The sequence below is a fragment of the Cnephaeus nilssonii genome (assembly GCF_951640355.1).
Source record: "Cnephaeus nilssonii genome assembly, chromosome: 2".
Taxonomy (NCBI): Eukaryota; Metazoa; Chordata; class Mammalia; order Chiroptera; family Vespertilionidae; genus Cnephaeus; species Cnephaeus nilssonii.
This window is the reverse complement of record NC_137073.1, coordinates 81214825-81238517: the sequence shown is the minus strand read 5'-3', so window position 1 is coordinate 81238517 and position 23693 is coordinate 81214825. Positions and strand designations below refer to the sequence as shown.

The 23693-nt window shown below is 37.0% G+C and overlaps 1 protein-coding gene across 3 annotated transcripts; it reads right to left on the bottom strand.

Moving 5' to 3' along the window:
* Positions 1-858: 858 nt before the first annotated feature.
* On the bottom strand, positions 859-23655 carry CENPK (centromere protein K). Of its 3 annotated transcripts, none has more exons than XM_079788486.1 (10): positions 23551-23655; positions 20160-20306; positions 17901-17957; positions 11855-11927; positions 11129-11175; positions 6714-6796; positions 6529-6621; positions 6054-6180; positions 3953-4006; positions 859-1722 (listed from the first exon to the last, which is right to left on the bottom strand). In XM_079788486.1, the coding sequence occupies exons 2-10, from the start codon at positions 20265-20267 to the stop codon at positions 1564-1566; spliced, it is 801 nt and encodes a 266-aa protein (XP_079644612.1). In that variant the 5' UTR covers positions 20268-20306; positions 23551-23655; the 3' UTR covers positions 859-1563. The 3 variants fall into 3 exon arrangements, with proteins under 3 accessions (XP_079644612.1, XP_079644613.1, XP_079644614.1); XM_079788487.1 differs by lacking the exon at positions 23551-23655 and adding an exon at positions 22910-23544; XM_079788488.1 differs by lacking the exon at positions 23551-23655 and adding an exon at positions 23288-23544.
* Between the last annotated feature and the right edge of the window lie 38 nt (positions 23656-23693).

The following is a 23693-nucleotide window of genomic DNA, read 5'->3' as shown; positions in this document are numbered from 1 at the left end:
CAGGGGTCTGACTGGCAGCCTTAAAGACTCAGAGCCTAACTGTGGTGTGCTCTTGTTTTTACTGAGTACACATATCCTGACCAACTGCTTCATCTACCATTGCTGTGGTTCCTGCTTGTAAACCGAACACCTAGAATGCTCTCTCTAAGACACAGGGAAAATGAGCTAAATCCTCCCTCTTGATTGAAACTGGACACATTCTCTCTCTTTTTTTTTTTTTTCTTATTTAAACTGGCCTCACCCAGCACCCTGCTTCCTCCTCCCTACCATGTCCACTCCCTTAATCATTAAGCCCTCAGGAGAAGAGGTTCTAGTCAGTATCAAAGAATCAGGAACAAAACCTCGAGTCTGTAGGCCACAGAGACAGTTTTGTCAAACTAGAGATAACATCTAGGTCTCAGCTGTTTCAGCTCCAGACCCAGAGAAGTGGCGAAACCAGATGAAGCGATGCCGTTTTTGACATATAAAGACCAGATGCACTGGTCAACTACTCCCTACCCTAGTATCAGTCAGTAGAGACCATGACCCTAACTCCCTTAGTCACTCCATTAATAACCTGGAAGCCACTGATTAGTTTATCTTTGAGCACTAGCTCACCTGTGACTCCGGGCCACTTCCTGAACTAATTAACCCTTACTTTTTTTGCTGCAAGCTCCTGTGCATGTCTTCTTGGGCTGTGATGTGTCCTGGCAAGTGAACCCATTTAGTAACAATACCGAATGAGTTTTGAATTCTATAGTTTAGCTTGCATACAATACTGAATGAGCCCTACATTATCTTCATTTATCTACCTATCAAAAAGTGTATTTATTTTATAAAAATATCATGCCACATCACCAAAAGCTAAATATTTTTAGGTAAGAGAATTTTATTTACAGAAAAGTCACAAAGATAAACAAAATTTTATTAACACAATTTCGTTAGTAATAATGAACAGACGAATGGTTTAATATATATCACTTGATATGTGATACACATTAAAAGAGTTTTCTACTTTTATCCATTTGTTTTTTTTATATTTCAAGTTTTAACAAATCTAGAAATAAGGCAGTATATATGGGGCATATTTACTAAATACTTTTAAATTATGCTTCCTTCTACATCAGATACAAAGTCAATTTTCAAACCATCTGCATATATAATGGCCTTTTCATTATAATTCCTAAATTTAATGGAGTTAAGCAACAAACAGAACTCAAAATGAATAAAAGAAACTATCATAAATTTTTAAAAAAATTATGACTTAAGCAATATCATAAATTAACAAAGAATTTTCCAAATATTGCTGCAAAAGGTACATTAAATGTTTTATAATTAAGTCTAGAATATTTTTATTTGTATCCTTGTCCATCAACTTGAACACACCAAAGCACAGACCTGAATGTGAAAGGACCCTTTTTAAACAAATAGTACATGGCAGCACGTGTCACTTTAAGGATAGAAGGAATATGAACTACGTGCTTTGATATGCATACCATTTTCTTTATCCAAGTAATACTCAGTGTTTCCATTTATCCTTGAATGACAAGATTCTTTAAGTACTTGTGAAAAACAGAGCATACTTTACTGATGGAAAGCTTCCAGTCTTATTCGGTTTGGATCTTCTGGGTGTCTCAAGGCAATTCCATTACGCAGGAGCAGCTCAATATAAGGTGGCCAAAAAGAATCACTAATTTTGACATATGGATCATGTGGAACATCAAATAATCTATTTAAAAGAATCTAGGAAAATATATTATTTTAAGGAACGTGGAAAAGAAAACGCATCATTTATACAAATACTAAGTGCCATAGCAATAAAGTAAAACTATAAAATTCTCATCTCAATCACATTTCATAATAATATCAGTATCTCAATTATTGAAATAAAATTTTCATCTATCATTAACTTTAGCTATTTCAAGTACGTACTATGAGGGGCAAAAATCTTTTGATCTCACTTAGGTATGATGATAATAGAGTTAAATATTATTCCTATTTTAAAGCAATTACTTATTTTAATATACTTAAAATCCTTATTTTTCATTTTTAATTCTAGTAGATGCCAGAAGTAATAAAATGATAAAAATTCAACTTTAAAATGAACATGTATATTGTTTTATTTTTCACTAAATTTCAGTTCATATACTGTTTACTTTTATCATTGATAATAATGTAAGTTGGAGACAAAAAATTGTTTCTTATTCTAAATTTTAGATGAGATCTCAGAGTATACTACTGGAAAATTACACATGTATCACCCAGTTAATCACTGCTAATATCAGCCACATATATGACAACTTTTGTTTAAAAAAAAAAGCTAAGTCATCCATAAGAAATAGTGTTTTCTTAGTTTCAGTATAAACTAGAATTAGAAATATATTAAGATATCCTAATATAATTTGATATACATACAAATCTAATAAATATTTGTATTTTGCTTTCTTTTCTTTTTTCTTTTTGCTTTCAGAGCAATAATTATCTATATTAAGATATCTTGAGGCACCAAAACTATTTAACTGGGTAAAAATAGAGATTTGAGCATCCAATTCATAAAATTACAATGAAACAAATTTAATGATATCACTCTTTCTCCTTAACTTGCCAATTAATTTAAAAAGACACATTAGCTGTAACCAGTTTGGCTCAGCTCAGTGGATAAAAGTGTCGGCCTGTGGACCGAAGGGTCCCAGGTTTGATTCCAGTCAAGGGCACATGCCTGGGTTGCAGGCTTGGTTTCTATCTCTCCCTTCCTCTATGAAATCAATAAAAACACACATATATATATATATATATATATATATATATATATATATATATATATATATATATATATAAAAAGAAACACTAATTGTTAAATATCTCCCTCTTCATAGACTATTTTACCTTCCTTTCTGCCTAATTCACAATGGATTGTGAGACCAAGATTTCTCAAATATTTAACATACTTGATAAGTGGATGACGTTCAAAAGCATTTTTTTAAAATGTCAAAGAGCCCAGATGGCATGGCTCAGTGGTTGAGTGCCGACCTACGAATCATGAGATCACGGTTCAATTACTGGTGCAGGCGTCCTCAAACTACGGCCCGCAGGCCACATGCGGGTGTTTTTGCCGTTCTGTTTTTTTACTTCAAAATAAGGTATGTGCAGTGTGCATAGGAATTTGTTTATAGTTTTTTTTTTAAACTATAGTCCAGCTCTCCAATGGTCTGAGGGACAGTGAACTGGCCCACTGTTTAAAAAGTTTGAGGACCCCTGGGTCAGAGCATATGTCCAGGTTGTGGGCTCGATCCCCAGTGTGGGGCGTGCAGGAGGCAGCTGATCAATGGTTCTCTCTCATCACTGATGTTTTTATCTCTTTTTCCCTCTCCCTTCCTCTCTGAAATAAATTAAAGTATATTTTTTTTAAATAATAAAATAAAAAGTCAAAATATTTATAAAAGAAAAGGTAAATGTTAAGCAGAAAAAGATATTTCTTTACCAATTCTATAATTATTTGAAATTACTTAGTATTCACATTATGAAAAAAAGAAGCTGATGTTACTTAAGAAAATATTATGCATGGATTTCTACAATTTTGTTGAAAGAATCCTTAAACTCACTTTTTACTGTATTTTCAATAGAATGTAGAGTTGCTAACTAAAGATACAGTCAATGTAACAGCATAAGGTTTCATTGTGTAAATATTAAATAATATAAAATTTTATTGAAGTAATAATCTTGAAATATGATTAAGAGTTAGGCTCTAATTTCATGTTCTTTAAAAAAATGACATTATTCTTTCTAATGCTATATAGAAAACACAAACTAATTTTATACCCAAGATAAATTAACATAAGTATATCTAATAAAGATTGGTGTCTACCTTAAGAACTAAAGCAGTATTTTTTCTTTTTCAAGCCTATGAAAAATTATTCACAAATCACTAATTAAGAGACATCTTCAAGACAAAACAACTACACAAAACACTTACCTCTAACATTTCATGCAATGTTATCAGCTGTATAGTTGATTCTTGAGTATTTTTCTTTGAGAGAAACATGAATAACAAAGAATTAACATTATGATTCTGCCAATGGCAGAATATTAAACTATACTTATTACAAAAAATTAATATTTCTTAATTGCAATGGTACAAGGTATACTAAAACCAAACACTTATAATTAGGTGATTTAAAAAGAATTCTGAATATAAACAACCTGCTTGTACTAACAGTCGTTTTCATTAAAAAAAGTTGGAACAACCTCTAAGACAGTGAAATTGTTTGCAATTACTAGAAGATACAATTCAGACTATCTATATACATAAAATGGATGCTATATTATATATATTGTATACTTACATATATAAAAGTGTAGTGTTTGAATCTCCTAATCAAAATAACCCAAACAAATGACATTCCAGACTGTGTTTATACAGCTTCAGGACAGGAAACCTGCTTCCCAGGGAGCCTTGTTCGTTCATCTTTCTATAGTTCTTGACAGTTCGTAATGTTAACTAACTGGCTCTTTATCCTTGAAATGACAGAGAATCTCTTCCAATTCTATGCAAGAGTTCCTTCAATATTTGAAGGCAGCTATTATGCATCTCAGGTCTTTTCCATATTAATCATTATTAGTTCCTTCAATTACTTTTCATAAGCCATAGACTTGTAGCCCTTCAGTATTATGGTTGTTCTTTAAATGTGATCTAATTTGCCTTTTTTTGGTTTTTTTAATCCAATCTCCACAATGATATCGGTGTGATCTGAACACCAAAAGAAGACTCATTTCCATACTTGTAGATGCTGGAATTCTATTCATTAGGTTAAAGATTGCATTAGTTTTTGGACATCTATTTCACCCTATTAACCTCTATTTGAACATAGTGTCATATTTATTTTTTTAATCCTCACTCAAGGAGCGAGGATATTTTTTCCTTTGATTTTTAGAAACATTGGAAGGGAAGGGAGAGGGGGGAAAGAGAGAGAAACATCGATGTGAGAGAGACACACATCTATTGGTTGCCTCCCACACGCACCCTGACAGGGGGCCGGGATCAAACCTTCAACTCAGGTATGGGCCCTTGACCAAGTATCAAGCCTGCCACCCTCCAGTGCGGAGGAGAATGATGACACTTTAACCACAGAGCAACGCTGGCCAGGGCACATTAACAGATTTCAAACAATTCTTCCGATTTTAAAAGTTACACGTGTTCATGGAAAATATTCAAAATAGTAAAAATGAAAAAATCTCTCCTAAGATCCTAGCCCCTAGACATAAGCACTATTACATCTTTTGGTATAAATTAGACATACAATTTAATCATCTATTTTTACTCATTTAACAATAAATTGAGAGTATTTCATTAATTCCTTTGATAGTGTTCAATACATTTTTTAAAAATATGTTTTTATTGATTTTTTTAAGAGAGAGGAAGGGAGAGGGAGAGAGAGAGAGAGAGAGAGAAACATTGATGTGAGAGAGAAACATTGATCAGTTGTTCCCTGCTCGTGCCCCACCAGGGATCGAACCTGCAACTTAGGTATGTGCCCTGAGTGGGAATCGAGCCCACCACCTTTTGGTGTATGGGACAACTCTCCAACCAACTGAGCCCTGGACCAGGGCTCAATAAGTTTTTTAAAGCTGCATTTTCCCCATCATATGGATACAATATTAAAATATGTATTTAACTCCTCTTGTTGAACAACAAGGTTGCTTTTAATTTTCCTTTTTTTAATATATATTTTATTGATTTTTCACAGAGAGGAAGGGAGAGGGACAGAGAGTTAGAAACATTGATCAGCTGGAGATGTGCACGCAACCAAGGTACATGCCCTTGATCGGAATCGAACCCGGGAACCTTGAGTCCGCAGGCTGACGCTCTATCCACTGAGCCAAACTGGTTAGGGCGGCTTCTAATTTTTCAATAAATTTTTAATGTAATGAGAAACTATTTCTCTACATCTATCTATGTGTATGTGTCTTTGAAATGTATAATAAACATACAAATATTTATCAGAAATTTATATTTGATCCCATCTGAAACAATTTCATACATGCATATCCACATGAATGTTTTCTTTAAAACTTACCCTTTTCTTTTTAACATTTCTATCAGGCAGAGGAAAGTGGTCTTCTAGAAACTCACTCAAGGTAACCAATAGTTTCTCCTTATATTCTTTTACATCATGTAGTTTAGTTTTCAGTTCTTTAAAGGTTCTAATAGATATCAAAATAATGAAGAGAAATAGTTCACTGACAAAATACATAAGTGTATATAACTGGTTACTTATAAGGTTGATCAAGAACTCAGTTCAAATTTTATTTGCTCAAACCAAATTTAACTAGTTTTACGAAAGTAATATTTTCTATTTAATATATAGGGAAACTAGATAAGTCAAGTTATTGAAAGTCAAGTTATTCATAAAAGATCATGTAATAATAGAAATCAAAAGCTGGGTTAAGACTCACATTTCTTGGTAAAATTTACCCCTTTTCATGTTAAAAAAAAAAAAAGAAAGAAACTACTTTCTCCTAGTTTAAAAACATAGGACACAAAAATAATACCTTGATTCTGTCACAATCTGATGTTTCAATTCATTGTGTAGTGCAATAAGAGATTCAAATATCTGTTGCTGTTCATCCAACCATTGTTGCTCCCTTTCAACACAGAAAAATAAAACAAACAGCAGCCAAATAAAACATCAATGATAATTCAACATATCAATGACTAATAGTAATTATAAATATACCTTTCCAAGTCTTCCTTTAACTTTTCATTCTTTGACTGAATAGTAGATAGTACCAATTCAAGATCCTGTCTCAATTTTTGGAACTAGAACAAAATAATTCATATTAATTGCTTATTCTTTAATCATATAACTAGTTATATTTCTGAATAATAGTAAAATTTATGTTTAATTCTAAAATTTATATTCAGAAATTTACAGCAAAAAAGCTGAGCAGAAAGTCTTTAAAATGGACATATAGAGCAGGTGCTAAGTTCTCTGTAATATTCCATTGTCAAATTCAAAAATATAAGACGGGGTTTTTGAGCAATATATTACATACTGAAAGGCAACTTAATGGTGAGTTTTCAGTAACCAGGTAAATTAGGTCTCTTTTCTAAGGAGACTACACAAAAACAAACACAAATGAATACTACTATTATTCATTCAACAAATATTAACTGACTATCAGGCATTGTTGAAGGGAGTCAGGGATGCAAAGGTGAACAGAACAAAGAGGGGAATCCAGACAAACAAACAAATATATAATTTCAGTGAGTGATAAGTTCTATGAAAAACAAAGTAAGTCTAGCCCTGGCTGTGTAGCTTGGTTGGGCATTGTCTCGCGCACCAAAAGGTCTCTTGTTCAATTCCCATTCAGGGCACATGCCCAGGTTTCAGGTTAAGTTCCGGTTGGGGTGCATACAGGAGGCAACCGATAGATGTTTCTCTCTCACAGCGATGTCTCTCTCTCTCCCCATCTCTCTTTCTAAAATCAATAAAACATATTTTCAAAAGTAAATAAATAAATAGTTTTAGGGCAACCTCAATCAAAATTCCAGTAAGCTTTTTTATGGGATAGAATGACAAGCCAACTCTATATGAAAATATAAAACAATTTTGGTAAAAAACAACAAAGTTAGATAACTCATACTATTTGATTTTAAGACTTATTACAAAGCTTCAATAAGTAAAACAATGTGGTATTGGATTAAGACAGAAACACAGAACCAAGGAAGAGACACATCCAAAGCACAGAATGGAGAACAAATAAAGAATCTAGAAACAGATTCACCCATAAATGGTAATTAAATTTCAGTAAAAGAAAAGTCAAAACAGATAGTTCTTTCAACAATTTGTGTTGGAACAATTCGTATCTACATGCAAAAAGTAAACATTTATCAACAACTCATTTCATGTATAAACATTATTTCAAAATGGATCATAAACCTAAATGTGAAATCTACAACTTTAAAATTTCTAAAAGAAAACATACATGAAAATCTTTGTGACCTTAAATTGGACAAATATTTCCTATATTTGAGCACAAACTTTAAAAGTTGATAAAATAGAATTAATCCAATTATGAGCTTATGTTCTTCAAAAGATACCGTTAAGAGAATAAAAAGACAAGTTTCAGTTAACTCAGCAGGCCAAGGTTGCACAAACTCTGCACATTACCAAGAAAGGCTTTTCTTTAGGACTGGCTCCTGGTGGATTCCTGGAAGAGAAGCTATGAGCCACTGAAATATTCTGCCTATTGCGAGTGTTTTGCGTATGCCCGGAGCCTTGGGCCAGTTGGTACCAGTTTGATTACAGTTTATTCTAACTATGTCATTCTTGGTAAATGCATTTTTGTTCTGGGACCTGGAGTCTGCATAGCTGAAGTCAGTCAAGGAGGCCCTGCATGCATAGTGATGGTACTCCTGATAAAAACCATGGACAATAGGCTAAAATGCATTTCCCTGGCTTTTTTATTAAAAAAAAAATGTTTTTATTGATCTTAGAGAGAGTGGAGGGAGAGGGATAGAAAGATAGAAACATCGATGAGAGAGAAACTTCAATTGGCTGCCTCCTGCACACCCACTACTGGGGATCAAGCCGGCAACCCAGCATGTGCCACAACCTCTTGGTTCGTGAGCTGATGTTCAACCACTGAGCAACACTGGCCAGGCGAACTTCCCTGTTGGACCACACTTTGACCAAGCTGTCACACATAATTGCAGGGAGAAGCAAACACATACACTGGGAAAGGACAGCGATAAGCTTGGCCCACGTGCCTTTTCCCTTTGCTCATTTTAGTCTGTCCTCTCACTATAATAAACGCAACCATGATTAGAATAGCTCTTCTGAATGCTGTGAGCCTATCTAGCTAATCACAGAATCTAAGAGTGGTCTTGGGGAAAACCCTGACAGTTGGCATCAAAAGTGGACTTTGTGGTCAAAGGAATGGTGGCGTCAGAGGTCCCCTTGAAGTTTCAACAATTTGAACAGCTATAATTCAACAAAGGATTTCCTGCTCAACAAACACATCTGAGAGATCCGAGTATTGAAACAACTGAAGGTGGGCAAGTAGAAGAAAACGGGGGAGATGGGAAGGGAGGAGAGCTGAGATGGTGCCAAGGATGCAGCCTGGATCTCGTAGCCCAGAATTCCCTGTGAGGCTCAGCCTAAAGAGGGGCAGAATCAGGTTAGCACTGGTGCTCCCCTCAGCAGGGAGGAGCAGAGCCATACAGTGAGTATTCCTGAAGGAACTGTTAGTATGCACTGTGACTGGACCCAGTGACCTGGGTAGGGATGAGAGGCACACTCTGTGACTAATCCAGGGTTGGGTGAAGACACAGAGGGGAGGCCGCTGAGGTTTGCCAGTCACCATTCCTGGGAGAACCAAGCAACAAAGACAGCCGCCAGCTTCCCCTAGCTCACGCCACCCCCATCCATCACAGCTGCACCTGGCTGCAGTGGACAATACTGGGATTTCACAGATTTAGAGCACATTGCCCACCACATTCCCCCACTGGGTCTGGCCTGTGAGACTGAGGCAACCTGAACACAGAGGAGATGCCCACCTTCCCAGGGAACACAGGACATTCCCATCACCATGCCGAGACCTGAAAAGCCAGAGCAGTGCAAGAGACTAAACAATTTGTGCTTCAATGCCACCTACTAGAAAACAATAGAAAGACTTCTTATCAATTTATTAGAGAAATGCCACTCACATATAGACCCCTCAGTAGAGAAGGAATCCACCATGAATAACCAAGATAACCGAGCAGCTCAAAAATAAAATAAAATGTCTCCAGAAAACAAACATAAAGACATAGAAATATGTAATTTAAATAACAGAGAATTCAAGATTACAGTTCTGAAAAAACCCTCAATGAGTTATAAGAAAATACAGATATGAAGTTTAACAAACTCAAAAATAAAATCCATGAACAAAATGAGTACTTTATCAAAAAGATTGAAACTTTAAAAAAGAACTTTAAAAGCTTTGCTAACTTGGCAAAGGAAATAGGTAAGTCCAGGAATTGCAGATGGTCCCAAACAAGATGAAACCAAAGAGGCCCACACCAAGACACATTATAATTAAAATGCAACAGGTTAAAAACAAAGAGAATCTTAAAAGCAGCAAGAGTAAAGCTGTTACTTACCTAAAAGGGAGCTCCCATAAAACTGATTTTTCAACAGAAACTTTGCAGGCCAGAAGGGAGTGGCATGAAATATTTAGTGATGAAAAGCAAGGACCTACAACCAAGATTACTTTACCCAGCAAGGCTATCATTTAGAATGAAAGAACAGATAAAGAGCTCCCCTGACAAGAAAAAGCTAAAGGAGTTCATCACCACCAAGCCAGTTTATAAAAAATGTTAAAGGGTCTTCTTTCAGAAGAAGAAAAAAAAAAAGATAAAAAATATGAATAATAAAATGTCAATAAACATATATCTTTAAATTACTTTAAATACAAATGGATAAAATGCTCCAATCAAAAGACACAGGATGGCTGAATTGATAAGAAAAAAGACCCATACATATGCTGTCTACAAGACTCACTTCAGACTGAAAGACACACAAAGGGATAAAACAGGTATTTCATGAAAAAAAAAAAAAAAAGGCAAAAAAAAAAAAAAAAAAAAAAAAAAGCTTGGGTATAATACTTATACCAGACAAAAACAGACTTTAAAACAAAGTATAACAAGAGACAAAGAAGGACCCAGTAATTCCACTTCGGGTGATTTATCCAAAGAAACCCAAAACACTATGGAAAAGACATATGCATCTGTATGTTCACTGCAGCATTATTTACAATAACCAAGATATGGAAGCAACCTAAATGTCCATCAATAGATGAATGAATAAAGAACTGGTACATATACAATGGAATATAATCACTTCGTAAGTTATATAAAGGTCTAATCACCAGGTTGTATACCTGAAAGTAATATAATATTGTATGTCAACTGTAATTTAAAAAAATTTTAAAAATAACAGTAATAAAAATCAAAGGTCCAAAAATTATAAAATATTCTCTTCAATAAAGCATAATTAATATCAAAATAGAAAATTTGGTTTTAAAGAGTCTTTATCCTATTCCTTATGGCATGAACTTACCTAAAACATTTACAGTAGGGTTACTAAAAATTCATTAAGTGACTTACCTCTTCTTTTCCTAATGTTACCAGAACCTCTTCATTTAGTGGAAGTACTATAGAAACAAAATTAACATATGCTTAGTTAACTCTCCAAAGTCAAGAATTTGACTTTGTGGTTTCTCAGATACCCCTTTTCCTTTCCATTTAATGTTACAGAACTTCTTATGAAATATATAAGTTTACGAAATCATTCTTACTTAGCAGCTTCACATATATATTATTTTAGACAAATGTGCTATTATGCATTTTGTTTTTAGTGGCGTTTTCTTTTCTTGTTTTGTTTTCCCAATCATTAAAATTCAAAATTAATAACTTCTAGTGCATTCCTTCTGTGCATAGAGTCCTATTCATGTATACATATACACATTTATCTGTACATATACATGCAAGAGTTATTAATTTTGTCAATGCTGGTATAAGAATGGGATCATACCATACACATTGTTCTTATCTTTTTAAAAAATATATATTTATTGATTTCAGAGAGGAAGGGAGAGCGAGAGGGATAGAAACATCAATGATGAGAGAGAATCATTGATGTGCTGCCTCCTGCATGCCTCCTACCGGGGATCGAGCCCACAACCCAGGCATGTGTCCTGACTGGGAATGGAACTGTAACCTCCTGGTTCATAGGTCTACGCTCAACCACTGAGCTACACCGGCTGGGCTAGTGATCATTAATTTGCCATTACTTTGTTTACAAAAATATAAACCTAAAAATAAGAATCTTACTTTCAGGAGTTTCTTTCTGCCATTGACTGAGTTCAGCAGTTAAACATTTCACTTGCATAATTAATAATGACAGCTATAAAAAAAAGAATAAGAGAATAAAACAAAATCATTTCTTGTAGAATATTCATAGCTATTCATGATGAATGTGTAGAGATTCTTTATACATTAATACAAGGTCTTAACATAAATGGCTAACATAATAGCTACCTAAACTATAGAAAAATTATCACTCCAAACAGAATTCTGCTTTAAACCACATTTATAGCTCATAAATTGCCAGTTATATTAGTGATATTGTATTAAAAATGATCAATTCTACTTCACCACTCAATCTAAAAGAACCTAACTACATTAAGTTTATTCCCTAAATTAATTTTTTTTAAAAGGATGCTATTTCTTGCCAACATTTTTAAGACAGTTGTACACTAAAATGCTTTTTCCTCTCTATGAGCTTTTAGGAAAATTGCATCTGTTTTTAGCTGAGTAATGAAAAATAACTTCAAATGCATACATAGAGACAATTATGAAATGAGACTGGTTCCACAAGCCACATATAAAACACAGTTTTACTACACAATAGTTTGTAAATTAGCCAAAGACAGATTTAGGATAAATATGTTTCTGTTACTAGGAGGCTCCAATCATTGTAATTTTGATAATTACAAATCTATGTGATAAATATTTTGCCTGATTAGACCACAAAATTACAGTCCATGTGTGGTTAAAGCTAAATTTCAGCACATTTTATCTCGTCTGTATAATTCTTATTAGTAGCCAAATATAAAAAAAATTCGTATTTCAAAAATGCAGTAGGTATTACTTCAATATTTACACTAAAAGAACACTAAAAGTACTATCTTTTAGTAGTTCCTGCTCTGTATTATAACATTGCCTGTTGAACAGTCACAGGCAAAAAAATAAATAAATAAACAACAACAAAAAAACCTAGCCTCTTTGAAAAATTCATATTATTATATAAAAATGCATTTGCAGGTATTTAAATTATTTCCCAAAGGAGAGTTTAACATTATTTTCTTATAGATTACTAAATAAGAATCTGGGAAAGTTTTTTTATTAACTATAAAGCGATGTATAAATGTTAATTATTATTATTACTAGGAAGTGGTAACAAATTCTTAAAAAGCCATATCTAAACTAGGCAAAACTATCATAATGATAAAGAATTCATGTATTTTCTACCACATATTAGGTTGAAATATATAAAATTACTGATATTCATTGTTAAGCTATTAAAAAACAGTAACTTCATACAGTTCAACCTTGTACTATATTGATGAAACACAGCTCTTACCTTGCTATAGCCCAGCTAAGGCAAACACTCAAATTATTTCTAATCTATATATATAAAAACAAGGAATATGCTAATTAGCCGGGCATCACAACCACTCAGGAGTAGGCTGCATCACGACCGCTCAGGAGGAGCTGCACGCACAGATGGGCGGGAGGGGACTGCGTGCTGCCCCCAGCCCCAGCGGCCACGAGGAGGCTGGGGCTGGACCAGAGTATACACATAACACACGGAGAGGCTGGGGCTGGGGGCAAGCCAGAGCAGAGACACAACACACAGGAGTGCCTGCCCCCACCCCAGAGGATACAATGCAGCGGCCGGTGCTACACGGGTCAGGCGTGGGTCCCGGACCCCCCGAGGGGTGCCTCCTCGCAAGGCGGGAGGCGGGGCGCCTCCTCACGCAATTTCAATCGTGCGCTGGGCTTCTAGTCTATAATAATAAAAGCGTAATATGCTAATTAGACCGATGTCCCTCTGGACATCCTTCTGGATAATCTTCCAGACAAAGCCACAGTGGCGGAGGCCGAGGCAGAGGCAACAGCCATGGCAACGGGGGCCAAGCCCCTTGCATGAATTTTGTGCATCAGGCCTCTAGTCTCTTAATAAAATTAAACAACCCTTTCTTAAAAAATATTATGTATAAGAACAGTACTTCTAAAGTTATGTAAACATAAAAATTGGAAAAATCCTGTCATTCTCTCATTTAAAATATCTAATGTCTTGCTTTAGAAAATGAATTGAGTTTTAATTGAAGATTTTAAGTCTAATAGATATACAGAAAAGAGTTAATAAAGCAAGCCCTAAGATTATCCCTGAAGGCCTGCTTACAAGGCTGGCATCTGGGAATTTGGATAATGGTTCCCTGGGTCTAAACTGTGCAAAGAACATGACTTCTGCTGAACACCTGCTTTCCTCCTGGGTATCAGGTATTTTGTTAACTGCTAGACAGAGGATCCCTATGTCATTAGCCCCCACAAACAACCTTAGGCACCAAGTCTCTAATGAGGTTCCTTGGTAGATAACATTTCACAGTTGTCACAAATCACTGGGGGAATTAAGCATGTCTTGTGTGGCTCTACTGGGACAGGACGCCTGAAAGCTTGTGCCTGGTTTCCTCGGACATCAACCCATGATCCTTTTCTCTTTACTGATTTTACTTTGTATCCTTTCACAGTAATAAATCTCAGCCATTAGGTTTACTATTTACTGAGTTCTGTGAGTCCTCTTACAGAATCATCAAACCCAAGAGTAATCCTGAGGACCCTCAACATGATAGGAAAAGACATTGATACTGATGATTTACAACTACTTAAGTAACACCCTTAAAGCCAGTGTTTGGCTCACTGTTTGAAAATCATTGAGGAAATGTACAGGCCCAATACCTACTGATTCTGATTTAGTAGGTCTCAATTTCTACACTGTAAGAACCACATTTCCCAAGGAAAACAAATGATAGTTTATATACTAATGCTCTTCCAACTATATTATGCAGTTTTACCCTGTACAACAAAGCTCTATATTTATTGATGGCTTCTTTATCACCAATTTTTAGATTAAAGATCAGATATGACATGTACTTTTAAAAGTTTTTTTTTTAAATATATTTTTTATTGATTTCAGAGAGGAAGGGAGAGACAGAAACATCAATGATGAGAGAGAATCATTGATCAGCTGCCTCCTGCACGTCCCCTACTGGGGATTGAGCCTGCAACCCCTGACTAGGAATCGAACCTCGACCTCCTGGTTCATAGGTCGATGCTCAACCACTGAGCCAAGCTGGCAGGCATGACATGTACTTTTAAAGTGACAAATTAGTTTTCCTTCTTTCTCTATCTCATTCTCATTTTTTATTATTATTATGCCCATAGATTATCATTTTTTTCATATTGTTATAATGAATTTAAGCCATTACATCTTTTGATGCTCAAGTGATACTAGCTGGAGTGCCTTCAATAATCTTTGGGCATGCTCCCACCAGTATTAGAGAATTTTCATTGGATTCATTTGTATATTTGCCTTTGTTCTTAGAATTTTTACTACTAAAATATTTTTAACTCTTTTTAAAAAAATTTGTTTTTATTAATTTTAGAGAGAGAAAGGGAGAGGGAGACAGAGAAACTTTGATCAGCACGCCCCCTACTAGGGATTAAGCCTGCAAACTGAGCATGTGTCCTGACTGGGAATCAAACCAGTGACCTTTTAGTGTATGGGATGATGCTCAACCAACTGAGCCACAGCAACCAGGGCACATTTTTAACTCTTATGTGATCAAATACATCTAAGTGTTCATATACATATATATTAAAAGCATAATATGCTAATTAGACCGAACAACCAAACGACCTTCCGGACTTCATTCCAGACGTCCTTCTGGATGACCTTCTAGACAAAGCGGGATGGCGGGGGCTGAAGCAGAGGCAGTTAGGGGTGATCAGGCAGGCAGGCAGGCAAGCAGTTAGGGGCGATCAGGCAGGCAGGCAGAGTGGTTAGGGGCAATGAGGCAGTTAGGGGTGATCAGACGGGCAGGCAAGCGGTTAGGGGTGATCAGGCAGGCAGGTGAGCAGTTAGGGGCGATCAGGCAGGCAGGCAGAATGGTTAGGGGCGATGAGGCAGGCAGGTGAGAGTTAGGGGTGATCAGACAGGCAGGCGAGCAGTTAGGGGCGATCAGGCAGGCAGATGAGAGTTAGGGGCGATCAGTCAGGCAGGCGAGTGGTTAGGGGCAATCAGGCAGGCAGGCAAAGGGGTTAGGGGTAATGAGGCAGGCAGGCAAAGTGGTTAGGGACGATCAGGCAGGTATGTGAGTGGTTAGGGGCAATGAGGCATGCAGGCAGAGTGGTTAGGGGCGATAAGGCAGGCAAGCGAGCGGTTAGGAGCCAGCAGTCCCAGATTGCAAGAGGGTGCGGGCCAGGTTGAGGGGGACCCCCGCCCCCGCATGAATTTCGTGCACCGGGCCTCTAGTATATATTATTGATTTCAGAGAGGAAGGGAGAGGGAAGAGAGATAGAAATATCAATGATGAGAATCATCGATCGGCTGCCTACTGCATGCCCCCTACTGGGGATTAAGTCCACAACCCGGGATATGCCCTTGACAGGAATCAAACTGGGACCCTTCAGTCCGCAGGTCTACGCTCTATCCACTGAGCCAAACCGGCTAGGGCTAAGTGTTCTTTTATAATGTCTAGATTTTTATTAATAGCCAAATTCTCCCATGTCATTAGGTTGCACAGTCTACTTGCTTTTCTTGTAATGAAATATGATTGTACCAGTATCATTCCTTAACTAATTCATCTCTTTCCATACATTGGAACCATCATCTTTGCTATTTTAAATTCTTAATCTGTTACACAGACCCTTTGGTGTATTCCTAAACCAATTCCATAGGTCTCTGATTATTAAAATGGATATCTTAATCCTTTTTTAAGCCTTGATAAAATCAGTTACGATTCCACACAGATAGTAAAATACCTGTGGCTAGTTTACCTAACACAAAGTAGAAAAGAATTTGTTCTAATTTTTAACAAAGTACCATAATAGCAGCCAAGGGGCAATTGACTCAACAGTTAAATGTATGTATAGCTGTGGAAAGATAAAGAAGAAAATATTCTTATCCTACATAACAGGGTTCCTCAAACTTTTTAAACAGGGGGCCAGTTCACTGTCCCTCAGACAGTTGGAGGGCCGTACTATAGTTTAAAAAAAAACTATGAACAAATTCCTATGCACACTGCACATATCTTATTTTGAAGTAAAAAAACAAAACGGCAAAAACACCCACATGTGGCCCACAGACCATAGTTTGAGGATGCCTTCTATATAATAAAGAGCTAAAATGCAAATGATTGTCACGCCCTCGTGCCCGGGGACCTGGGGCCAGGGGACCTGAGGCCGCGCCCCCTGCCCGGCAGGTCTTGACAGGGAATCTGAGGCTGTGCCCCCCGCCCGGCGAGGCTTGATGGGGCTTGATGGGGATGGGGCTGACCGGGTCTGGGTCTTGTGCGATTTCGAGGCGCATGCAGTTGGGCGGGGACTTGACTCTGGGTCCCGCGATGCGGGAGATTTTCATACACGTTTTACTAATTTTCTTTCATCTCTGACACTTCTATTATAGAGAAAGGGCAAATAGCAATATTAAAATATTTCCTCTAATTAATTCCCTTTTAATGTGCACGAATTTTGTGCACCGGGCCACTAGTTTATTTATAACTAGAGGCCTGGTGCACGAAATTCTTGCACTGGGTGGAGGGGGGCGTCCCTCAGCCCGGCTTGCGCCCTCTCACAGCCTGGGAGCCCTTGGGGGATGTCTGACTGCCAGCGGGGAGCGGGCCTAAGCTGGCAGTCAGACATCCTTAGCACTGCCATGGAGGTGGGAGAGGCTCCCACCACTGGGCACTGCCATTGTGCTCGCCAGCTGTGAGCCCGGCTTCTGGCTGAGTGGCACTCCCCTTGTGGAAGCGCACTGACCACCAGGGGGCAGCTCCTGCGTTGAGTGTCTACCCCCTGGTGGTCAGTGCGTGTCATAGCGACCGGTCGTTCTGTCGTTCAGTTGATTTGCATATTAGCTTTTTATTATATAGGAAAGCTTATTCAAGATAGTTTCTAAAATACTTCTCTTAAATCAGAAAGAGTAGAGAATTATCCAAATGATTAAGCATACAGGTATTAACAAAACTATTATACTTGACAGATAAACTTCTTATCCAAAACAATGAATTCCAAAGAAAAGAAGGTTTCATACCTGAGCATTTGAATCAGTGAGTGTCTCGGTTCCAATAAGTGATAATTTATTCTGATACTTGATTTAAAAAGTAAAAAAAAAAACACCAAAAAAAAAACAGGTCACACTATAATCCAAAATTTCCTCTCCCTCCCCTTTTATACCAGTCAATGTCATATTCTTTTAAAACAATACACAATTACCTGACGTAAGACAACAAATTGTTTTCAATTCCTCACTTTCTAAGCAAGAAGGTAAGGAAGGCAGCCAAATTGGTCCCAAGATGAATACATTAAAAGTAAAAGGGTATACTAGACTCTATACAGAATTTAAAAAATTAATATGGGAAATAAGAAAAAAAGAATGAAAGCAAAAACTAGGGTGAGTTAGAAGCTAGATAATGGAAAAATGGGGAACAAGAGGGAAATCACTATAGGAAAATAACAAAAGAGGTAAGAAGACAGTTATGATTATAAGAAAATAAAGCTTTTAAGACACATTTTTATTTGTGCCATTAAAAAAAATCCACAACTGTTAATAGCAATTATATCTGAACAAAATTATGATTAATTTAAATTTTATTTGTGGTTATTTCTATTTACAATATCTTTTTTTAAAATATATTTTTATTGATTGCAGAGAGGAAGAAAGAGGGAGAGATAGAAACATCAATGATGAGAGAGAATCATTGACTGGCTGCCTGCTGCCCACCCCCTACGGGGGATCGAGCCTGCAACCCATCAAGCCTGCAACCCCGGCATGTGCCCTTGACCGGAATCAAACCCAGGACCCTTCAGTCCGCAGGCCAACGCTCTATCCACTGAGCCAAACCAGCTAGGGCAACAATATCTTTTTTTAAAATAAGAGTTTAGTTGAGCCAAATAATGACATAGGCCATGGAGCAAAATCTCAAATGCTCTAGAGAATAACAGTTTTGTAGCTTCTTTTATGCATTTGAAATTAAGGATGGAATGTACATGGAGGTGGGAGAAAGTAAGGTGGGTATTGGATTACAGGATAGTTAACAAAATTATGTGCTCTCTTTTTTAAATTTCCAACTGAAAATTTACTGTGAAGAATAGAATGTGAAAAAAATGACTGTGGCCTGGATCATATACTATGATACACTATCATAAGCTATTTCAAGTAGAACAAATTTTTACCAAAATACTGTAGTGTACCAGAAGTGACTCTATCTCATGAACTCAAAAAAAATACATGCAATTCAAAAATAACATTTTCTAAAGTAACTCATACTTTTACTCAAACTCCAGAATTGGGTGTCCTCTAACTTCTATATTCTCTATCTCAGGAAATAACTCCACTAATCATCCACTGGCCCAAGCCAGGAACCTGAAACTATCCATAACTCCCCAGTTTCACAACAATTAATCTCCAAGTCCTTTTGGTCCTACTCCCTTAATATCCCTTGAATCAATTCTTCTGTTTGCAATGACAGGATTTAGCCCTTCAGTACTTCTTACCAGGACTACTACTACGGTCTCCTAAATGCTCTTTCTACCTGTAGTCTCACTTTTCTTCAAAACCACCAGAGTAATTTTCTCAAACTACATATCTCATCATGTCACTTCATATTTATAACCCTTTAATGGCTCCCCACAGTATACACTCAACAAAACTGGTCATGTTCTTGCCCCTAATTACCTCTCCAGTCTCACTTCACAAGTCCTCTTTTCCTAATTTACATAAATCATAATATTCTACATGGAGTTCTCTACCAGTAAACTCTTTCAATCTTTATATATTTCATTCCTTCTACTTTGTATACCTCTCCCAATTTCACAGGCTAACTCCTATTAACCTTTTGCACTCGGATGTCGAGTGTGACTTGACACGGTTAGCATTAGAATAAAGAAATCGAGAAAAAAGCAAGCGAGTGCAAAGGGTTAATCCTTTAGAAATGAATTCAGTCACTCTTTTAGGACACTATCCTTGACCCCTTCAGTCTAGGTTTAGGACTCCTCCTAAGTATAATCTTTGTATTTCTACCACAATACTTCTAATATAATAGTTATTGCCTCCATTAGATGATAATCTCCTTGAGGGTAGGGATTACTGTAATTTTTTTCTCTTCCTACAGTTCATCCAGTATAAACTTCATTGAATGTTAATAGGTCTAAAACTTATATAAATATTTATCGTACAATATAATGACTTTCAGGAATCAGCAGAATTATTTTTTTCTCAAGTCTATTATTGAAATAGAATTAAATCTTATAGTAATTAATTGATATATCACTTTAATCTCTTGATACTTACTTCTTCCAGATCTTTCCACATTTCTTCACATTTTTTAATAAGTTCTTCCTTAGCAGCTGTAATATCTTCATCTGTAGTACTATCTGGATCTAGATCTTGGTTACTCATTGATATTGCCTTGTGATTTCCTTAGCCTTATAAGAAAACCTAAAGTAAAAAATATTTGTTGAATACCTATTACTTGCCAGATACTCACCTAGGAGCTAAAGGTGTAACAGTGAACAAAATAGATAAAAATCCCTTCTATGATGGTGCCTACATTCTAGCTAAGAAAAACAAAAATAAGCCTAAAAATGTTAAAAATCATACTATAGTACATAAAATGATTTATAAGTGCTATGAAGAAAAGCAAAGCAGAGAAGAAATATAGCGAGTGCTGGGGAAGGGGCAATGTAATTTTACATAAGGAGGCCATATGAAGTCACTGAGAAGTTGAGAACTGAGCAAAAACAGAAAGGAAATAATTGAGACCTGGTGATATTTAGGGGATGACGATCCAGGTGAGGTACCTGGAAGTGCAAAGGCCTTGGGTGATAAAATAGCCACTGTGACTAGAGCAGAAGATGTAAGATAGAGAACACAAGATGAGGTCAGAGAGATGATAACAGATCATGCAGGCTTTAGGCCATTTTAAGGACTTAGGCTGAGACAGTAAGTGATTAAAGAGGAATGACATGATTTAAGTAACGTTTTAACAGTATAACTCTGGTTAATTACAGCCAAGTAAGGACAGAAGCAGGAAAGCCTATTAGAAAGCTATTGCAATAATCCAAGCAAGATGTGGACCAGGATTAATATTGAGGCCGTACCAAATGTCTAATTCTGAATATATTTTTAAGATGGAGCCAACAGGATTTCCTAACAGCTTATATATACTAGTAGTGACAATTAAAGAGAGGAGTCAATTATTACTAAAAAGGTTTGGAAAGATGAAGTTGCCAATTAGTGAGATGGGGAAGATGGTGGAAGAAACAAATTCAGCAAGATTAAGAATTCAGTTTTGGCCTGGCCAGCATGGCTCAGCGGTTGAGCATCAACCTATGAACCAGGTCACTGCTCAATTACTGCTCAATTCCCGGTCAGGGCATATGCCCAGATTGTGGCTCGATCCCCAGTGAGGGGTGTGCAGGAGACAGCTGATCAATGATTCCCTCTCATCACTGATCTTCCTATCTCTCTCTCCCTGCTTGAAATCAATAAACGTATGTATATATTTTAAAAGTGTGTACACATTTTTGGAACATCCTATATTTGCACAAGTCTACATGGTATGCTTACTGCAACATTATTTATAAAAAAAAATGTATAAGTGTAACTCACCAAATTGTCTAGGGTTTAAAACCTAGCTTCAATATTTAAAAGCTGTGTGACCTTGGGCAAGACACTTAAACTCCTTATCTTTAAAATGAAGATAATATTACTTACACCCTGGGGTTGTTGTTACAATTAAATGCCTTAATATATGTAAAGCTCTTAGAACTGTACCTAGCATATAAAGAGGTATATCAACATCAGCTATCAACATTACTATTAGCAATCTGAGTATCAATTAGTAGAAAACTGGTTAAATAACTTATGCCATACCCAAAAATGTTTTCACTAAGTATCTTCCTTGCTATACGCAAAAGACATAGTTAAGTTCACAAAACCATAGTCATTAACAATCTTAGAATATTTTTAAGCAAAAAGTAAAAAAAAAAAAAAAAAAAGTGTTTTAAATATGCCTTAACTTAGAAATTAAGTGCAAATTGATCTTTCCCCACTTTGTAGACTACTAAGCAATACAATATATTATCAGTATACAAAAGCAATGTGAAACTGTGTGTGCTTGAGCCTGTGGATAGATATTCAACAAATTAGCTGGATTGGCAGCTCAATGTAGTAGTAGAATACAATGAGGTATGTAAAAACAATAAATAAAAACAACTAAAGGTTTAACTTTACCCCTTTCCCACATTTTGTATCCTTAAATCTATCTTTTTGGAAATACTTCCAACATCCTCAGTACCCCAATTCTGAATTATTTATTGATGAACAATATTGCTTATTTGGGGATACCATCCTATACAAACTTAAAACGTCTAATACCAAATTTAAAAAATTCATACTAGTATTGGAAAAAGACTAATATACATGAAGTACAGAAAGTACCCATACAATTCTAAACTGTAATCATTCATTTATCCAACAGATATGCTCTTAATGTGGCAATAGCTGTGTAGGTGAAAAAGTCTCTGTCTTCATGGAGTTTCCATTTTTACTGAGGAGAGACAATATAAACAAATGGATAGGATTTCAGATAGTGAGGAGTGCTACGATTAGGTAACTTACACAATACAGATTGCAAATGCTTTCAGAATTCAGGATAGAGAAGAGCAGAGACATCTACCTGGAAAAATAAAGGGCTTAGTACAGTGCTGGGTGCACAGTACTAGCTCCCTAGCTTTGTCCTTATCAGTCTTATCCTCATTATTACCAGTCTTATCCTCATTATTTTTGCCATGGGTCTAACAGAGGAGAAGCAGTAAAGGTGAAAGCTAGATTTGGTGTGGAGATGCTTTCAAGGCATAAAAACATAAGCCTGGAAGGCAAAGATGAGCATGGCAAATTTGTGAGAGACACACAAAAACAGTGATCTGATTAGAGCAGAAGGCAGAGAAGAAATCAGACTAGCTAGGTAGAACAGGCCAAATAAAGGGAGTCTTTAAAATTAAAAGCAAAACAAACAAAAACCCTTAGAAAGTACTTACTACCGGCAGTTCCTTTCCTGTATCTGGGGTCCACATCAAAGTAAAGAAGAGATTCACTTAGTTTGAAATACAGTAGGTAACCAGGAGGCTGTTAAGTAGGCTTTTGAAAGCAGTGATTTAGGGAGGTCATTTTGACAAGCTGTACTTAATGGATTAAAAAAGAAAAGATTAAGATGGTAAATGTCTAATGTTAGGTGTTTGTCTTTAACCACGGGGTATTTCTTTTCTTTTTTTCATGAAGAGAGCTGAAGCCCAGAAGGCCACTAAGAGATGGAAGCCTAGACTAGAGTGAAGGCAGAAGGGTGAGTGGTCCCGCCAGGGGGGCCACTCCGGCATGGCCGGGTCTCTCCCCAGAAAACAGCAGCAAGCGCTCACCACCTTCTTCCGAGCGTATGGGGGAGAATCCAGAAGCTCTGGGGAGAAGATCTGTTTGGAGCACTTGAGGGAGCCCAGGGAGCCAGTTCCTTCAACTCCCCACCGCTCCGTCCTTCCCCCTTAACCCGCGGCGTTCCGGAGCCGAAGAGCGGGACCCAAGGCCCCGCGGGGCCATCCGGTTTCCCGGAGGTAAGGGTCCCCCACTCTCCGGGCCGCAGCTGTCCCTCCAGCCCCGGCGGGCGCGGTCGCCCCTGCCCATTTCTTACCGCTAAGGCCCCAGGCCGGCAGCCGCCGCCTCCAGCTGTCCACAAGCCTGCGCCCCGGAGCCGCGCGCGCTGCTTGCTGATTGGACCCACCACAGCCAATCCCGAGCCTCTCTCGGCTGTGACGAGCCGGCTGCGCTGCCCTG

Coding starts and splice junctions, on each gene's coding strand:
- CENPK (XM_079788486.1), bottom strand. CDS start 20,267: ATGAGTAACCAAGATCTAGATCCAGATAGTACTACAGATGAAGATATT. Junction 11,928..17,900: donor TCACTGATTCAAATGCTCAG/GTATGAAACCTT, acceptor TTTTTTTTATAG/CTGTCATTATTAATTATGCA. Junction 6,181..6,528: donor CAGATTGTGACAGAATCAAG/GTATTATTTTTG, acceptor GATATCTATTAG/AACCTTTAAAGAACTGAAAA.